General features: G+C 38.3%; 1 protein-coding gene across 9 annotated transcripts in view; it reads left to right on the top strand.

Annotated features, from left to right (window-relative positions):
- Window positions 1-19,702, top strand: part of FRMD3 (FERM domain containing 3) — a 159,742-nt gene that overhangs the window by 119,975 nt on the left and 20,065 nt on the right. For all 9 annotated transcript variants that reach the window (XM_015280365.4, XM_046905929.1, XM_003643038.6 and 6 more), the window contains 6 exons: window positions 7,766-7,853; window positions 9,590-9,678; window positions 12,503-12,566; window positions 13,555-13,643; window positions 14,930-15,004; window positions 15,566-15,634. In XM_015280365.4, coding sequence (XP_015135851.1) covers window positions 7,766-7,853; window positions 9,590-9,678; window positions 12,503-12,566; window positions 13,555-13,643; window positions 14,930-15,004; window positions 15,566-15,634 — 474 coding nt within the window. The remainder of the gene's footprint in view (window positions 1-7,765; window positions 7,854-9,589; window positions 9,679-12,502; window positions 12,567-13,554; window positions 13,644-14,929; window positions 15,005-15,565; window positions 15,635-19,702) is intronic.

Genomic DNA, 19,702 nt, shown 5'->3' with positions numbered 1-19,702 from the left:
TTAGCTTCTTGTACCACCCTATCATATTTGTATCTGGTGACCTCATATGGATGAGAGCTATCCTATCAAAATGACATATGTAGTGCACCAATACTTGCTGTCATACTATAGAAGATAGAAGCAGTTGTCTGGGCATCTGGAGCTTGTTGCCATTTATATAGATGGGGGAGGATTCTGGAAAAGAAGAGGATTTGGGCTCAAGAATAGCATGACTTACATGCTCAAGTAGCCAAGATCCTTGTAGTTCTCATCTATGTAAAGTATATCAAGGACTTCAGAGGGTTGAGGAGGAGGAGGATGTGTAGAGGGAGTTCACAGGCAGATGGTCATGCCAGCTGCTTGGGGTCCACCTACATTACAGCTGGAGTTATTCTGAATGTTTTCTTCATTTCAGCCTTGATACCTTGTGGTCTCTCACTTATTTCCTAGTGTATGCACTTGTATTTATCATCAGGTTGTATATTGGCACATGCTACTGCAAATTCAAAATTTTCTGATTCTTTCTAATGTAACAGTCTGGTTTTAGCATGCTGTTCTTTATATTTTAGTGGGTGGAAAACATTGTTTCTGTTTTGCTGTATTTTCCTGTTGTATTATTCCACTCCATATTTTTTCTTAGCAGTAGTAATTTGACTGAATTAGAGAGATGTCTGGATGTGTGTGGATGTGTGTTTCGTAGATGCATAGAATTTTCATAGGATGGCTTGGGTTGGAAGGGACCTTGAAGACTACCCAGTTTCAATTCCCTGTCATGGGCAAGGGTGCTAGCCACTAGATCAGGCTGCCTAGGGCCTGTTCAATCTGGCCTTGAATGCTTGCAGGTATGGGGCAACCACAGCTTCTCTGTGTAACCTGTTCCAGTGCCTCCTTAATCTCTGAGTAAAAAATTTTTTTCTGACATCTAATCTAAATCTCCCCTCTTCTTCAAAATGGTTCCTTCTTGTCCTATTACCATCTGCCTGTTTGAGAAGTCAGTCTCCCTTCTGTTCATTTGCTTCTCCTGTTTAAGTACTGGAAGGCCACAATTAGGTGTCCCCAGAGCCTGCTCTTTTTTCAAGCTGAACAAGCACAACTCCCTCAACCTTTCTTTACAGTATAAGTACTTCAGCCTTCTGACTATCTTTGTGGCCCTACAGTGGATTCAGTCCAACAGCTCCACATCTTTTTAGCAGCCTCAGGCCTGGATGCAGTACTCCAGGTGGGGACTCACAAGGGCATAAAGTAAAATGACTACCTGCATTCCTGGGTTGGATTGGTTAAAGAAGTTATATGTAGGGATACTGTGTGCTATATGCATTCATGCTTGCTGTACAAATCAGCATTGGAGATGTAACCCTACATGTGAATGGTCAAAAGTGGTAAGAATTAAAATAGAAACATTATAATCCTCAAAAGAAAAGGAAGGATTAATGTAGATTGGTTTAGCAATAGGGATTGATATATTAGCTTAAGGGCCAATATATTAGTATAGCAAGAAGAAGTTAATGTATGCTACTTCCAAAACTTTCCAGTTTAGCTTTGCTTGGTATGTGGACAGTCATGTTTTTCTGAGTGAGCCTTACTTCACTGAAGTACTGAAGTCACAACATAATACTTTCATCTTTGCATTCACCATTTGCAGGGACTTCTCGGGTTTCATATAAATTGTTTTGAGTTATAGTGCACCAAGATAGAAAGCTGCTCATTATGGCATAACAAGTGATGGAAATTTGCCAAACTCGGGAGGACTGCTAAAAGGTCAGCCAAGGGACACTGAGAGGAAGCTGATGACAGAAAAATGAGGATGAAGTAAGGGGCAAAGACCCCCAAAGCTATCTTCTGCACGTGCCTAGAGGGACATTAGCATTTATTAAAGAGATCTTGGAAAAGAATGAATGTGTGTGCCAATGTATTGCATATGTATATCTTAACAGTTTAAATGTAGAACCTTAACTTCAAGAGAGAGCACTTGATTTGTCAAGTTGCCGGGATCATAAGAATAAAGGAATACTGACTTTCTAACACCACACTGGAGTTAGTTTTCTTCCTGGATTCTTCTGATGACACCTCAGGTCCTTCTCCTCAAGGCTATTCTCAGTGAGTTCCTCTCCCAATCTGACATTACAGGGGTGGAGCCAGGAGCAGTGGCAGGGTCACCGTGTCTGTATAAAACATGCCACTAGGGCGCGGAGTGAACAGGACAGGCAAAAATGGTATGGCACGTCAGAAGAGTGTGGCATGGCAGTTTGTGTGGGCAGTTTGTACAGGGCAGGTGAGCGGGGAGAGTATCACTGTCCATTCAGGGGACTAGCTCACCTACCAGCTGCCTCACAGACAACAAATCTTGCCGTGGTCTCTACGAGGCAGAGAGCTCTGGCAAGAAAGAGTGTCGCAACTGTGACAGAGTGCCTGCCTAAAAATGTGGTGGGTCAAGTCTCTGGCTGCAGTGAGTATTTGAGCCTGTTGCTGCTGGTGAAGGCTGGCAGGGATTCCACCTGCATAAAGCATGAGCAGGTGGATGATCTGCTCAGTACGATGGTGAAGCTCGAGGAGGTGAAGAGATTAAGGAATATTAAGGAGATTAAGAGATTAAGTGGGAGTTAGATTGGTGGAATAACTCTCCCCTGAACTTGCAAGAGAGACAGCAGGATGATACCTCCCAAATGGTGGTGGACCCCCTCCATGCCATCGTTGAGCAGAGGGAGGCGATTTAAGGGAATAGGAAGAGTGGGAACAGGTCCCAGCTCTGTGTCACAGGCAACCCTCATCCCGACCTACCTTCCTTCCCGAGATGCCCTTACGTAATAGGTTTGAGGCTCTAGAACTTGAGGGAGAGGTGACTGAGGATGCAGTGGGAGGTTGTCTAAGGTGAGGCGGTTGACTTCACACCTCAAGACTACCTCTGCCAAGAAGGACAGAAAGGTAATTGCTGTAGGTGACTCCCTGCATTCCTCAGAGCTTTGCTCCTCAAAACTGTTTTTTTAATTGCCACAATGTGGTTTAAAACAACTAAGATTAACAAGCATTGCCTGTAATTCTGGATGCACTTACTAGAACATGGTAGGAGTAAGATACTGTTTTTCGCTTTGGTGTTTTCATGGCATAGAGAATACTTCCAGAAGCATTATGGTGAGGAGCAAGTTTACAGCTTGTGGAAGATGTAGTTACAGAGGAAATCTAAAGGGTAATTCTTCACAATAAAACCAGATGCCTTTTTCCTCCCTTATCTCTTCCCAAGGGTCTTTCTGAGACAGTGAAAAACAAAACATGGTCAATCCATGTCATTTTTCTTTTTTGTGAGAATTTCAAGAATTCAGTAGAAGCTATAGTTTATTTTAATTGAAAAACATAGTTTGTTTTACTGTAATAATGGTATTGTGTAGGTGCTTCTTCCCCCCCCATTTTTATTCCTGGAAATAGAAGTCATAATTGTGCTCCACCAGTGTCATTGTTTTCTTTACCAAGCTAGTTCTTTCCATTCTCACAGTGAGGTTTTGATTCAGATTCCACATATTTAGCCTACTCATGTATACATATGAATTACCAAACTATAGGAATTTATTTATCTGCTTCTGACCTTCCTCTCCACCACTTTATCTGGGTGTAAAGGCAGCAGGACCAGTCTTGGATACACACAATAAGAAGGTGTTATTAAAAAAAAAAAAAGAAGGATGCTCACTCAAATTCAAGGATGACTCCACACAGGAGGGCTCTCTAGCAAGAGATCCTTCCTCAATGGCAATCAGCCCTTAAAATGAGGTCAAAAGGGGTAGAACCTGGTCACACAGGTGAATTTTAGTAAATTTAAGTCATGTTTTAGTACCACTCAGTTCTTAGCATCTTCATTGTGTCTAAAGTATTAGCAGACAGACTGTATGAAAAGCATCTCTGAGGTCTGCTAAAATCTTCTGAGCTTAGATCAAAAGTAAAACTACTCAGGATTTTTAGCACTATAATTGTGTAGCTGTTAGAGTCTCAATCACTGGTAGGTTTAAAGAAACAGCTAATCTTAGCCTTGTGTTGGGTAGCTCTGAAATCAGTATATGATGTAACTAAACATGTAACTTCTTTATGCAAAATTCTGGCTTCTCTAAAGGAAATCCGGATAGCCCTTGTTCTGCTGGAGGATGCTTTGTACAAGACCTGGGATGTAGCAAGGACAGGATTTTATAGGTGGGCATCATCATTTAAATGGTCATTGTTGTCTCTCCTGAGACTGTGGTGAAGGATATTCTGAGGCAAGGCAAAGGATATTTGGTGGAAATTGAGCCTATGTTATTTAAAGTTTTATGACATTTTTTTCCCCGGGTTTCTAAAGAGAGGAATATGACACATTCCTTGAAGCCAGATCGTTATGTACAGTTTTAATTCTGTGAATTAATTACCTTTCAAAACTCCTCAAACCATAAACATCCAGAAATTATTCCTATGTGGGGCATGGACTAGTACTGTGAATCTATTGTATTCTCCAGCTGGTAACTTTGAAAAACATAGAAATGAAACAAAAAGGTGGAGGATAGTTAGCTTTTTATTAACTGTCATGTATTATAGTAGATTAATAATAGCGTTTCAAAGCACTTCATAAGTCGATAAAATAAATCACAGAACACAGATAAAATGACTTAAAAAAGGTCATTCAAAATGGCACTGAGAATTGCATTGAAAATGCTTTTTGCTGTTATTGCTATATAATCTTTTCCATTTATTGAAAGGAATTGATGCTTGATCATGGGCATCAGGTAACCTCAAATGAAAGATATGAAGGAGAGAAAATTCTAGAATCAGCCAGCAAAGCAAGTATATCATTGCTGTGACTATCTGGAAAGTATTCCCTGGTGTGCATCCTGGTCTTTGAAATACTTCAGGGCTGGAGGCTCCTTGGGGAATAAACAGAGACTGTGTGTCCTCTTGTGTGTAATCCTCACGAGCCTAAAGTTAAAAATAAAGCCTGCTGCAGACTTCTCAGTCTTATTAAAGTCTTTGTCTGATAAAAATTTTATTATGAACTTTTTGATTGATTGATTGATTCGTGGCGTTAATAATTAATTCATTGCTAACAGCTGTGGAGGTCTAATTTTACAGATAATTCTTATTTTATTTCTTTATTTTTCTTATGTTATTATTTGTTCATTTGTACAGAGAATTTTCTTTGTAATATGTTACTGGTCCTGCTTAAAAACTTTGTCTTGAGGGAGCTGGCTACTAGAATGGTTGCAACGTATTAAAAATGGGATTCATCTTCAGTTCAATACTGAATACATATTGACTAAGTTGAGGTTATCACATAAGGTCAAAAGGAGTGATTGCACTTTCTTTACTTCATGGGCTGCATCCCCCCATACAGGCCACATTGACTTACATTGAATTCTGCCCCGTGAGCTTCTCCATGTCTGCATGTGGAGATCTGCTCCACATGGTGCCTGTGGGCTTCAGGGAACAGCCTGCTTCTCCGTGGGTCTGTCTAGGCTGCAGGGAGATGCTGTGCTGCACCTGGAGCTCCTCCTGCCCTCCTTCCGCGCTGACCCTGGAGCTGTAGGGCTGTTGTCTCACGTTTCTCATTCCTCTCCATTCCTCCATTCTCTCCCAGCTGCTGTGCTGCAGCAGTTTTTCCTTTCCTTATATCTGCTTTCCCAGAGGCACACCCAGCACCACTCATGGTTCAGCTCTGGCAGTAGTGGGTATAAGGAGTATCTATTGTGAAATTAGTGATTAACATTAAATGCTGGCTTTTGTTTGCTGATAGCATTCGCTATAGATACCTTTTTATTTATTATTTATTTTATTTATTAAAGAAAGTTTCATTACTGAGTTACAAATGAAAAGCATATTATGTAGGTTGAATATTATTCCCTTGGTAAGAGATGAATCAGGAATTTCTTTTTCGTTTCATATTACGCAGATCTCTTCTGCTTTGTGCTGTTCTCTTATGGCTGCCTACAGTAGCCATTTTATTTGCCTGTAATCTGATGGCATCAAACTTGTCAATTTTGTCTGCTTTTTTTGAAGTATCACATCTCTACAGCTCTTTCCACCTGATATGACGAAAGACAGCACAGTTTCAGAGATTATAGATGAGAGCATGTTAATTCTTTTTTTTTTTTTTAGTGTGTCTTCTTGCTTTAATAATGATTGCAAAGTAGTAGTGCTTTTTCACTTCTGGAAATGCCAAATCCAAACAACCCAAACTCACAAATCACATTATTTCTAATGATTCATAATTTCTCAGTGACTGCTTTCCTTTTTGCCAGTGAAGGAAGTTGTGAAAAATTTATAAGTAATTATTTTTCTGTAAGGCTTAGCTTCCAATCAGCAATCAGATCTTCAATTTGTTTGACTTCTCCCTATGCAGCATAAGCAATCTAAGTAATTTAGGTCAATTTAGTTAATTACTTCTATTCTTTGCAGTTGGTAGGTACATGAAACAAACTTGATCCATCAGAACTCAACAATTATGATTTATTGGTATTGAAAAGGAACAGAAAATGTCTAGTGGAGCCATCAAAAATGTAATTGGGCAAAATAAGTGTGATTGGTTTTGTTTGCTGCTTTCATGCTGTCTTTTTAAATATGTAGCTGTGCAAATGCACATTTCCAATTTTTCATGTTCCCTTTGATACGTGTTCTTCTCTATTAGATTAGGAGGCCCTAAAGCCATATTGGGGGTTGAAGGACGGCGGAGTCCAGATGAGAATGAGTTAAAACCTTTTAACAACAAAGGTTAATGACACTGATACTGCCACAGGGCGTTAATGTGGTAGATTCAAAATAGGATTTGATATCCATAAGTGTGCTAGGATCATCTTCAGAGTTCAAATGAACTTTGGGCTGGCTGCTGAAACTTGTATGTCAGAGTCTTTTAATTTTTATCTGTTATAGGGATGGCAGAAACTGCTACAAGGGAAATTATTCTACATCATTGCACTGAGTGTTTGTCAGTGCTCATTCCTTTGTGGCTCAGGACACAGAGTGAGAATGGGAGCCAAAGTGGAAGGGTACGATAAAGTATGACCATTCCTGTGTTTCTTGAAGGACTGTCAGTGCTCCATTTCTTGGATAATGTGTATGAGAAGGATTTCTGAGGCCTGGCTTTCTAAAGGTCCTGAGCAGTGCTTGTCGTAAAACCATATCTCTGGCAGAGTCATGTTCTTTAGTCATGCAATATCTAAACAGAATAGTGCTCAGAACAGCTCACTGTCAAACAGGCAATGCAAATCCATGTTAGGGCTGAGAGTAACATGACTTAGAGGAGCTAAAACAAAATAATAAAACTTCATAACTGAAAGTTTGCATGCTGTGTTTGAGGCTTCAGTCTATATTCACAGTTGATTATAGACACCCTAAAAACAGGGGCATATAATGGAAATGCTGACATATTCTAAACTATCATGGTGGTAACAAGTACTGCTATAATTAGGTGTGCATCTAAGTGGACTGTAACATGATTGCTGTGTTTATGCCCTGTGCTGGAAGGAATGTTTGTTAATCTGGAAAATCCTTTTAGATGAGTTCGGGAGCAAAAGTTTGTGGAAAAAAGATGCTGAAGCTTATTTAATATTCAAGGTGATGTGCTTCTCTATCAAGAGGCAAGAGATATCTGCAGGATATTAGATGACTCTGGATACATGCTTGTATCCCACAAGTGTTAAAAAAAAACTATCAGAATTTACCTGAAAAGATGCAGCATTGGGTAATTCAGTTCTGGAGGTGACATTAAAGTTTTATCTTTATGTTATAAACTGAACATTGTTGAAATTGTTTATATGTGATGAAGGCTTTCTTTTTTCAGAGGTCAGAGCCCAGCTGTTTCTGAATTTAAGTTGCTCCTGAAAGCACATTCATTAGAAACTTATGGTGTTGATCCTCATCCTTGCAAGGTAACAGTTTTTTGTTGTTGTTGTTTGTTTGTTTTTAACTAAGATTTAATAAAAAGCCATTAATTAAATTTATTTAGATCTATTTTTTTTATTTAGACATAAACAGGGAGTCAGTAAATTATAAAGAACTTATCTCTAGTACTGCATTTAAGCCGTAGAAGAACATTTGAATCTGTGCAGCAATCAAAGAAAAGGTATCTGCAGAAGAAGCAGACTGTGACAAGACAATATAGTAGAGTGTCATGCCAGAACCTATGACTATGCTTGATAGTTTCTATGCACTTATTGCAAAGGTTTCACAGATGCTCCAGGTATTAAATACTTGTTTGCCAGGAATTTCAAGTTTCAGGCTTACTGTTGTCCAGAAGTTGAAGCAAATCATTAGACCTTGGCAGAATAGTTTTTCAAATACCATCAAAACATGTAAGTCTTAGTAAGAACAGCAAGTTAAATGATTGTTTTGTGGTTCATTAAAGGAAGGTGACTTTACTTACCAGTTCTCATTGTCCCTTACATCTACATTTTTAATTACTTGGTTTTATCCACATGCTCTGCAGTCTGTTAATTTTTAATGTTTGCTGCTTCATTTTTTAATTGCTGCTTTTGATTTTAGTCCATCTCGTATACTCTCTAATTTGGTCAAATAGCAGAAGTGTGTGTTGCTGTCCATTTGGCTGCCCTGATATGAGTGCCTTCAAGCAGTCACCTCTAACATAATGCTGCTTCAGATTTCACATAAACTATGCGACGAATGGTGTTCCTGTGTGAAATGCAGGGTCTGATTCAGAGATGAGTGAAGTCAGTGACATTGTAAGCTTTACTTCAAAGCTGCAGTGCGGATTTTCAGAGGACATCTTTTATGTTGGCACTTAGGACAGAACCAGAATTCATTCAGCACCTCTTCTTTATCTATGTAGCAGGACATATGGAGAGGGGACATACAGGAGTTCATAGCCTATGATGAAGGAGAAGTTTTTAGACTTCTGGAAGTGAACTAGAAAGCACAGTGGCCCCTTACAAGATGCTCCTTCCAGTTGTCCGTCTCTTTCTGATTTTTCTTATCTTCCTGATTGATGAAGCGTAAGGCACAATAAACCTGATGTACTTTAAGAAGCTGAGGGTCTGGGACTTGGAATGGGCAGGGGCTCCAGTTAATATCCAACTTACCTGATCCTTTGCTCAGAAAAGCTGGGGCAGAACTTTTATTATGGAACTTTTTTTTTTTTTTTTTTTTTTTTTTAAATGGTATTTCATAATTTAAAGGCTACTATCACTAAATGTTCTGGTTTATCCTCGAGAGTGCTTGCTTACTTTAATAACTGTTGTTTTTTAAAAGTAATGTCTTTAGACATTAGAAATCTCACAAAGGAAGAAGGTATTGTGAAATCTTAAAAATATCAATGTTGAATCAGGTATGAATTCTTGGTTTGTAGCTAGTATTGCACTGGCAAACTTTAAACAAAGTTAATAAGTATGCCTAGGTATTCTTTGTTGCCATGAGCCAAAAATAAACAAAGCGTAAGTTTCTGTTACTCTGTTAAACACATAGCCATAAAATGAGACTGGTTTCACCTCTATTTCAAGTCTTTATTTGCTTAGAAGTGTACAACTTGGAAGATAATTTATTTTGGAAAGGAAAATAAAATACAGGTAGCCTACAATGTAATTATAACTTCTGCATTAGTAACAAATGTCTCACTGGATAAAGGCAAAATTATACTTTTTTCTCTTTCAAGGACTCTACGGGAACAACTACGTTTTTAGGATTCACAGCTGCAGGATTTGTAGTTTTTCAGGGGAACAAACGAATTCATCTGTTAAAATGGTAAGCATGTAAGAGTGTATTAATATTCAAGAGCCTTTTATCCTGTATCTTCCTTTCTTTCTGTTATTTTCACCTGTATTTGCTCTCTTTAAGGGGAACCACTTGGATATTCCTTCCCTTGCCTCATCATGTTTCTTTTTTTAGAGGACCTCAAATAAAAAGCAGAATAATTTGATTTTGTTCTTCCTCTAGTGAAAATGACTTAACAGAGTACACTTGTCAACGTAATGTAAAAATGCTAAAATGAGTAAGCTGATTTTTCTGTTGTAAATCTCCAGTGAAGCATATTGACAGAGATGTCTGGAAAAGTTTACAGAAGTCCATCTGTGCTTTTATGTGACTCTTAAAAATCTGATTGTTTCCTCATTCAATTAACCTCCTTCATTTCAAAAACAGTATTTGATAAGCAGATATGTAGTCTAAATCTACCCTCTTCTAGTTTAAAATAATTTCCCCTCATCTGGTTTAAATGCTCTTACAAAAAGTCCCTCCCCAGCGTTCCTGTAGGCCCCATTCAAGTGCTGGAAGGCTGCTATAAAGTCCCTCTGGAGTCTTTTCTTCAGACTGAAGACCCCCAGCTTTCTCAGCCTGTCCTGACAGGGGAGGTGCTCCGGCCCTCTGATCATCTTCATGGCCCTCCTCTGGACATGCTCCAGCAGCTCAATGTTCTTCCTGTGCTGGCTGCCCCAGAACTGGACTTTCTCTTCTTGCTTTGTTCTTCTCTCTTTTTTTAATCTTTTTTTTATTTCCTCAAGGGAGGGCCTTTTTTTCCCCAGCCCCCCACCTCTTTACTTTAAAATATTTGACTTAGTTTTCCAGCCTCAGCCATGTTTAAGGGAGAGATAAAACTGAGCTTCTACAGTTGAGGTGACAGGAGATATCTGGACTCTCAGTAGTGTGGTGCAGAGTGTGTACAGACATGCTCCGAAGCCCATGAATCTCATTTTGGTCCTGCTGCTAAACTGGTGCCAACATCAGCAACTTAGAAGCACTCTCAGCCTTTCTTGTGGGAAGAAGGTGGGCTGAAGATGAGGAAATGGTGAGGCAGCTATTTACATTGAGATGGGCTCTCCTATGCCTATAGAAATCTCCATGAGAGCTGAGTAACGTGAAATCCTCAGAGGTTTAAAGTAGTGTAATTGTACACGTAACATACATTTCTCTATGCAGCTCTGGGGATGTTTGTCAAATACTGTGCATTTATGATCCTGAGTTCATGTTGTAGTTTCCCCAGGGTTAATATCAGCTTGCCCTAGTAAGAATGTTTAAGTGGTATGTGCTTTTGGCATCATGTCCAGGTAACTGTAGTGTCATTCTATGATAGAAGGAAAGAGTATCACTTGCTAAGCTTGTATCCACCATACTGTAGGAACTGAGCTTGAGTGCTTTATTTTTCTTGTTTCCATGGAAGGGTAAGGTGACTTTTTGAAGATCTCTGTGTATTCATTTAGTCCATTGGTGTGTAAACAAAATAACATATTGATAGATGAAAAAACACGGAGAATCTCAGTGTTATGCTGGCTATTGGAAGGTTGATCTGATGAGATTGATCTAGATACAGTGTGATGCTTGTACTGCTCTTCTCGTTTATAAAACCTAGAACTGAGTAGCTTTCACTGGTATTAGCTGATATTTACACCACTCAGTAAAAATCCAAATTCATATTTGAGATTTCCTTGTCTTCAGATCTTACTGATCTTATCCCACAAAATCTCAATAGATTTTGAGGACTGACAACTTAACTATTCATTATGGAGGACATTAATTATGGTGGATGCACCAAAAGAGTGTGATAATAAAAAACAGCAAAATATACCATATGCTTTAGTTTGTGTTGGGTTTTAGAAAAGAGATTGGTTCTGTAAATTATTGTCACTGTAATATATTGGTAATGTTTTAGTGCACTGGTTCAACCAAAGTGTCTTTGTATTCCTGGTTTGCCTTTGACTTATTGTCTTATTGTTGTTTACACATGTATACTTTATTTAATGAATAATTTTTGATTCAGGATCTGACTGATTTCTCTGTACCATTCTAAAGCATATTGCATCTTTGTAACCTGCCTCCTAAATCACGTTGGTGTTGAATAATACAACTTTTCTCTGAGGAACTTCACATTTTATCTACCAGAACATAACAGTTGAGTCAAATGTAAACAAGAAAAGGAAACAGTTTTGTTCTTTTACTTCATAAAGTGGTCTTTTTTCATCTTTCTATCCTTCTACTGGAATTGGACTTTTTTGTTGCTATTGATAAATGTTAAAGCAAAACACTTGTTAGAAATTTTCTGGAATAGCATCCTCCTTACCTCCAGAGTCCCCATTTCACCTATCCATCATCCAGAGTCTTCAGAGAAGTTTGAGAAACTACAGTGTCTTCATCTCTGCTCTGATAATGATGAAATTTCCATTGCAATTTAATCAGAGATAATTGTATAGTCTTAATGCAGTGCAGCTTTATTCCATATCTAGATTGTACTTTGAACCTGAGTTAAATTATAGCACAGGAAAGCAACACACAACACCCGATAATAAGTGCTGTCAACCCTTTTTCCTTTCCAGCATCCCAAATTAATTTTTTGCAGGTGTGTAGGGTTGTAAAACAAATGCTCTGCTTATTTTCTCTGCTGTAAAGGAAATTAGAATATTACATACTTTTATGCTGAAGGTTTTATTCTGAAGATTTTATGCTGAAGACCTCTCTTGAAGCTTTTGTCTCTTGAAAGCCTGCTTGATGTTTGTGAATCAGTGAAGTCTGCATGCAAATTATTTTCTTACATGCAGTTCAGTCAATTGTCTACAGTAAATTATTTTTCTCTTTCTAGGTGTGATGTCTACAAGCTGAAATTTGAAGGGAAGACTTTTTATGTGTTTGGAGCACAAAAGGAGGTCAGGTTTAGTATTTTCACAGGAATTCTGTATTTGATTTAGAGTCAAATATAATATCATTTTTAACCAAACTTAAACTTCTATGAAGTATAATGATAATTTTATATATATATATAAATGGAACACCAATTAATGTGAGTATTGTTGTCAGAATTGTGTCTTATTTGCAAGGGATTGAGATGTTTCTTACTTACCCTGCTGGCAGTGCTGAGCTGATTGCACCTGGTTTTGATTGTCTGTGTAGCCAAGTTTTAATGGGTTTTAAAACACTAAAGCTGTACCTGCCTACTCTAAAGCATGAACAGCATCTCGTGGGAATTGAATCCTGGATGAGAGCAAAATATTTTCATCTTTTTAACATCACTTTCTCAAATTTTGCTCAGCTGGATAGGATGAAGTCTGTCCTAATTAGAGTACTGTCATTGGACTCTTACAGTTAAAATTGCGGGAATTTTCCTTACAACATGCTCTAATCAGAACTTCCCCTGGGGCAGAGTGATTTAGCCCAGCATTATGGCTTTGGATGTAGTCTGGATGGAGAACAGAAAATGATGGAAGGAAGCCGTACCCGAAGTAGCAGGAGGTGTTGGTATAATAGCAAGGAGGATTTGGTGATAGGACATAGTGAACAGGGGAGAAATAGATGGTAAGCAGTGCAGCAACTGTATAATGGTGGAATATTGAACAGAAAGACTGATTTTGGGCTGGATGCTGTCAGTACAGATTTATCTCAGAAGTCACTTACATATATATTCTTCTCTACCTCTTCAGAGCATTCCTTTTTATTTCTGAAAAATTTGCCCAAGTAGTTTGATTACCAGCCATATATGGGATATATTTCTTTTAGCAAACATAGATGAAGAATACACAGGAAATCTTGGTCTTCAGCCTATCTGATTATTAGTGATAGCCATCAGATATGAATGCTTCAATCGTTCAGATTTCAAAAGTTTGTTTGTTTTATTTGTCTCCTTTTTCTGGCACATAGAAAAAGGCTGTGCTGACATTCCATACCTCAACACCAGCAGCCTGTAAGCATCTTTGGAAGTGTGGGGTGGAGAACCAGGCTTTTTACAAGTAAGTAAAATTGCAGTCATCATCTATACTAAAAGGAAAAGAGTATGTGTGTCACTAAAAGATTATTTAAAATGAAATGTTCTGTTTCATTATCAGAACTCAAAATGAAAAGAAAAAATAGGCATGTTCAGAAGGAATATTATTTTATTACAAGCCAGTATTATAAAATGTTTAGAAACTGAAAGGTGATGCTGGTTGAACATGGTATTGAACTTGTGTTTAAAAACACTTCCCTTTGAGTGAGTAGTTTTTTCTGCTACTTAGTCTCTCCTTATACTATTGCATTATTATTTTTATTTAAAATTTTCTTTGTAGGGACATAGTAACACAAAGGGGACGTTGTAAGGGTGAATCCTCACCCTTACCCCATAACTGCACAGGAAGAATGTATCTTCTACCATGGATGTTTATAATTTGCTTTATTTTTTGGAGGAGATTCCTTCTTTTATTTTAATATTGATAATGCATCCTTATAATTCAATTAATATATTCAATGAGAACGCCAGAAATATGAGGTGCTACAACAGAGCTGCTAATTCACCTCTGCAATGAAAAATAGAGTTTTAGTTATGACTCAGTCCAGGCTCTTGGTTAATGGTTGTGATTATTTTCAGTTACTTATAAGCTATAGAATATTGTCCACTAGGATCTGAGAATGAGACTCAAATGAAATGTTTGCCATTTTGAAGCCACTGTCCATCAAGGAAATAGCATGCCTGAGGTTGTACTCTTCTATTATCATCGTAGGTCAGACTCTGATTGTTAAGATAAAGGTTTGCTACATGCTTTGTGGTTACGGAAGATTGGTATGATGCAGGCTCCTTAAAGTTGACAGCATAGAGACACCATAAAGGCACCTGCTTTTAGAGACAAGTAGACTGCTTCTGTATTCTTTATTTGTTTGATTAGTGGGAAAGTGGAAATGATAGCCGTGTTGTCTTCTCCTAGAGTAAACTTCCCCTAGGGCTTGTTGGCTTACTGCAGTCTCTTTTGTCTTAAGAATGAAAGTCCCTAGAGATGCAGCAAGTGTTTGCATTTCATTTTCATGTTTTCCTATCCAGGTAATCTCTCACTTTGTGTTCAGTTATTCTGCACTGTTTGAATTGTTTTGTGTGACACTTCATATACAAATTCATTTATAGGTCTAAAAAAAGTTGGTAAGTCAAATTATTGAGTACTACTTTGTTGTATAAAAATAGCACAGATTGTAAATGAACTTTTTCAGTTCTGCATATCCAGTTTCTTCAGTGCTGAAAATACAACAACCTTTGTTCTTTTTCATCAAGGTATGCAAAATCTAGCCAGATCAAGACCATGTCCAGCAGCAAAATATTTTTTAAAGGCAGCAGATTTCGTTATAGGTGGGTGCTTCCTATTTCTTTTTCATGTTAAACTGTTTCAGAAAGTTAAAAAACAAACAAAAACACAGTTATTACTTGTGGCAAATTGAAAGTTTTTCCTTCCTGAGGACCTTTTCAAACCTACTTCCGGACAGGACTGAAAATAGTTTGTATTGTCCCTTTTGTGTCTCCTATAAAATAAACTTAATGCAGACTTTTGTCAGAGAGCAGTTCCACCATAATGGGGACCCTGTTTTGGTGTACGTTCTAAGAAACAAGGATGTATGGCTATTGTAGATGATGTTAATATAGAGCGGTGCTGCTGGACAGGGCTGGAAAAGGGATGTGTTACTGCATTGGTCTTAGTAACACATAACATTCAATTACAAGAGGCTTCTTTTTCTTCAGTAATGTTGCAGATAAATTACCAGCAGTTTTTAATTTTAGACATTTTTTGTTTGTTTTTTTCATTTTTCTTTTTTTAAAAATACATAAATTATTCATGCTTCTATAGTTCTTGTCATGTAATGAGCTCATCTTAATATTTATTTGCTTGAATATATGATTAATATTTTAATGCAGTGGAAAAGTAGCCAAAGAGGTGGTGGAGGCAAGCTCTAAAATCCAGAGGGAACCTCCAGAAGTTCACAGGTACGTCTAGACATTCAATACTGCAGCTAAAGGATAAAAGAGAATTATTGCACTCCGCAGCGACATTCTCTTTCCTTTTCTGTGGGGTGTAGTGCCTTTTATTTTGAACCTCCATGCTGAGACATTCGGAAATGTGTGTTGCCAGTGACAGAAAATTTTGACAATTGTGTATTGTCTGCTACACAAGGGAAGTTAATTTGTGCTGCTTTGTAGCTAGCTTTAATTGGTTAGATAATTAGCTCATATTATTTTCTGTGTTTGGACTTAGAATCTTGTTACATGATTTTGACAGATAAGTACAATGGTATTTATTTCCCAATTCTTGCCCAGTTTCAAAAGATTGTTTCATTTACACATATGGGAATATTTAAAGGTATACTTAATAGCTTTTCCATAGCCCAGTAAGCTTAAAATGCAAAAAATTTGTTCATTATTTAAGAAAAAAAAAAAAGTTGACTTGTTAGAAGTAATCATCTGGACTTTATGAGCAAACTAATTCTTTCTAGTCTTCATCACTTATTGCCCTGACAATGTAAATTGTCAAAGCCTAATTAAAGATAACAGATTCTGAAGAGAAGAGGCCAGCAAGAAAATCAGATTTCATAGAATCATCTGGGTTGGAAAAGATCTTCAAGATCATCAAATCCAACCATTTTATCTACTAACATGTCTCATGACATGTTAGTTCCACATCCACACATCTCTTCAAATACCTTCAGGAATGCCACTTACATGGACAGCCTGTTCCAGTGCCTGATCGTAGAATCATAGAATCACAAGTTTGGAAAGGTCCTACAAGATCATCCAACCGTCCTCCCATCACTATTGCTACCACAAGCTACTAAACCATATCTCATAGCACCTCTTCCAGATGCCTCTTGAATACTGCCAGGGACAGTGACTCTACCACGTCCCTGGGCAGGCCATTCCAGTGCCTGACCACTCTCTGAGAGAAAATGTTTTTCCTTATGTCTAATCTAAATCTCCCCTGGCACAACTTGTGGCCATTTCCTCAGGTCCTGTTTGTTGCCTGGGAGAAGAGACTGACCATCTCCTCATCACAGCCTCCCTTCAGGAAGCTGTAGAGTGCGAAGAGGTCTCCCCTGAGCCTCCTCTTCTCCAGACTGAACAATCCCAGCTCCCTCAGCCACTCTATAAGACTTGTGCTCCAGATTTGTTGTCCTTCTCTGGACATGTTCCAGGGCCTCAATGTCTTTCTTGTAGTGAGGGGCCCCAAAACAAAACTGGACACAATACTTGAGGTGCGGCCTCACCAGAGCTGAGAACAGGGGCGTGATTACTTCCCTGCTCCAGCTGGCCATGCTATTTTTAATGCAGGCCAGGATGGCATTGGCCCTCTTGGCCACCTGGGCACACTGTCAGCTCATGTTCAGTCGAGCATCAAACAACACCCCCAGGTCCCTTTCCTCTTCACAGTCATCCAGCCACTCTGCCCCAAGCCTGTAGAGTTGCCTGGGGTTTCTGTGGCCAAAGTGCAGGACCCGGCATTTGGTCTTGTTGAACTTCACTCCACTGGCCTCAGCCCAGCTATCCAGCCTATCCAGTTCCCTCTGAAGGGTCTCCCTACCCTCAGGCGGATCAACACTACCTCCCAACTTGGTGTCATCTGCAGAGTTACTGAGGGTGCGCTTCGTACCCTTATCCAGATCATCAATAAAGATATTAAACAAGATGGGCCCCAGTACTGACCCCTGGGGAACACCAGTTGGAATGGGTCTCCAGCTGGACTTAACTCCATTAACTGCTCCCTGCTGGGCACAGCACTATAGCCTGTTCTTTACTTAGAGAAGAGTATACCTGTCCAAGCCACAGGCAGACAGTTTCCCCAGGAGAATACTGTGGGATACCGTGTCAGAGGCTTTGCTGAAGTCGAGGTGGACTACATCAACAGCCTTTACTTCATCTACCAATTTGATCACGTGGTCATAGAAGGAGATGAGGTTGGTCAGGCAGGACCTGCCTTTTATGAACCCGTGGCTGGGCCTGATCCCCTGGATGCCACGCGTGAGCTGTGTGATCTCACCCAAGATGATTTGCTCCATAACTTTCCCTGATACTGAGGTCAGGCTTACAGGCCTGTCATTCCCCAGATCCTCCTTACGGCCCTTCTAGTAGATGGAAGTCACATCGGCAAGCCTCCAGTTCTCTGGGACCTCTCCACATAACCAGGAATGCTGTTAGATGGTGTAAAGCTGCTCAGCAAAGCCTTTTTGTGAACAGACCCTTCCTAAACCTCTGCTCGTGCTGCTTAAGACCATTTTGTCACACTCTATCATGTCACAGGAGAAAAGAGACTATAATGCTATTTAAAAACCTTTTTAAAATCTTACTTAATTTTCTGAATATTCTGCAGCTATATCCTTAGTTTGACTGTGTTTCTGGGTTTTTTTGTTTTTTTGTTTTTTTTTATCAGGGTGGGGTGAGGCCCTTTAAATGTATATATATATATTTGAATATGGAAACTTCACCTACACTTGGGATAAAAGTGGATTGTTTTTATTAAAGTATAGAAATATATTTGCAGAAAATATAATATGTTGCCCAGCCCTACTATGGAACAAATATTAAGTCCATACAGGTATGTTTTTATATATGTTTTTAAAGATCACGTTTTAAAGACAGTGTTATCCGGGAACACAGAAGGCAGAATATGAGTCCATCCTTGGGACAGAATACATAGGTATAAAAATGAATTTTAAATTAAACTAGTTACTCAGATAAGGAAGTATCTTGTTGCCTACTCTCTGTAGGATCTTTTTTTTTTTTTCTGTGGGATAAAAAGATTTTAAAGTAAAATTATTTTTATCTTACATTTTTATCTGCTTTCAGTGTTTTAGAGTACATTGTTGAAACTCTCCATGTAAATTAACAAATCAGACTTGGAATAGTTATAGTGCAATGCCACACAGACTAAACACCCATAAATATGAATGTGTATTTTTTTATGATTAATCATCCTACAGCTGCTTGCATTTAGAATATTATGGTACCTTCAAATTCAGCTTTTTAGATGGAATAAGAAAAGCCTAGTGATGTGAAGTTTCTTTGTGATGCAGGTTTTGAAATGGAGGAGAACAATATATAGCTTGACCTTGTAATAGATAGAATAGATAGAAGAAAATTATAGAATATAATAGTTTCAGCTCAAAAAAAAAAAAAAAAAAGTTAGGCTTTAGAAATAATTAGTTTGGATTTGGAGCAAAAAAAAAAAAAGGCATTTTTTTTCAGATGCCAAACAGCTAGAGGAAATTGTGTGATTGAGATATAAAGAAATAAATATAATTTTTTTTCTCCCTTCACACTCTCCCTCTTTCTCTCTTTACGTCTCCCTCTCTTTATGTCTAGAGAGAAAGAACTCTAAGGTGGCTCCTGTAGAATGTTGTATTTGGATATTACATTTAAAAATTGTAGACTGAAAATCTGGAATGTGTAGTCATAAATCATTAATACAGTGGCAATTTTTTTCTGACAAATGCACACTGAACAATTTAATTTTAATGTTATTTTATTTTTTTGCCTTCAGGGCATTCTTGAAGGAGGTATCTCTGTAAATAAATACTGAATAGGAGCTTAGTAGGTGTTAGCAGGCACAGTTCCCATTTTGGGAGTTGCTTCATAGCTTGTTTCAACAAGCACAAAGATCCAAGTAGGTAGACAACAAGCCTGCAGAGGTGCAGCTAGGTTGCAGTGATTATGGTTAACAGTCATGTCAGTGGAAAACTTCTCTGGATAGTGAAAATTTAAATGAAGTAGTTGTTAGAGACTGCTCTTTGTAATACAAATGATGACAAATACTGCTTTGGGTGTATGTTAATTAGAAGAGAATCACAGTAATTGAACAATAAGTGTTTTTCTAATCCCTACAGAGTATTTAGTGACATGTAATGTGATTTAGACAGGACATCTGTGCCCTTAGTTTACCAAAACCCTCAGCAACACGCAGTCCCTTCTCTTCAATTCCCATATGTGTTTTACTCAGTTTATTTATCTGTGTGTCACTGTAAGCTGTCTTTTTCGAACTTGAAACATACTTGTGAAACTTTAGCT

The sequence above is a fragment of the Gallus gallus genome, chromosome Z (assembly GCF_016699485.2).
Source record: "Gallus gallus isolate bGalGal1 chromosome Z, bGalGal1.mat.broiler.GRCg7b, whole genome shotgun sequence".
Classification (NCBI taxonomy): Eukaryota; Metazoa; Chordata; class Aves; order Galliformes; family Phasianidae; genus Gallus; species Gallus gallus.
The sequence above is the reverse complement of the archived record's forward strand: the minus strand, read 5'-3'. Positions and strand labels throughout refer to the sequence as shown.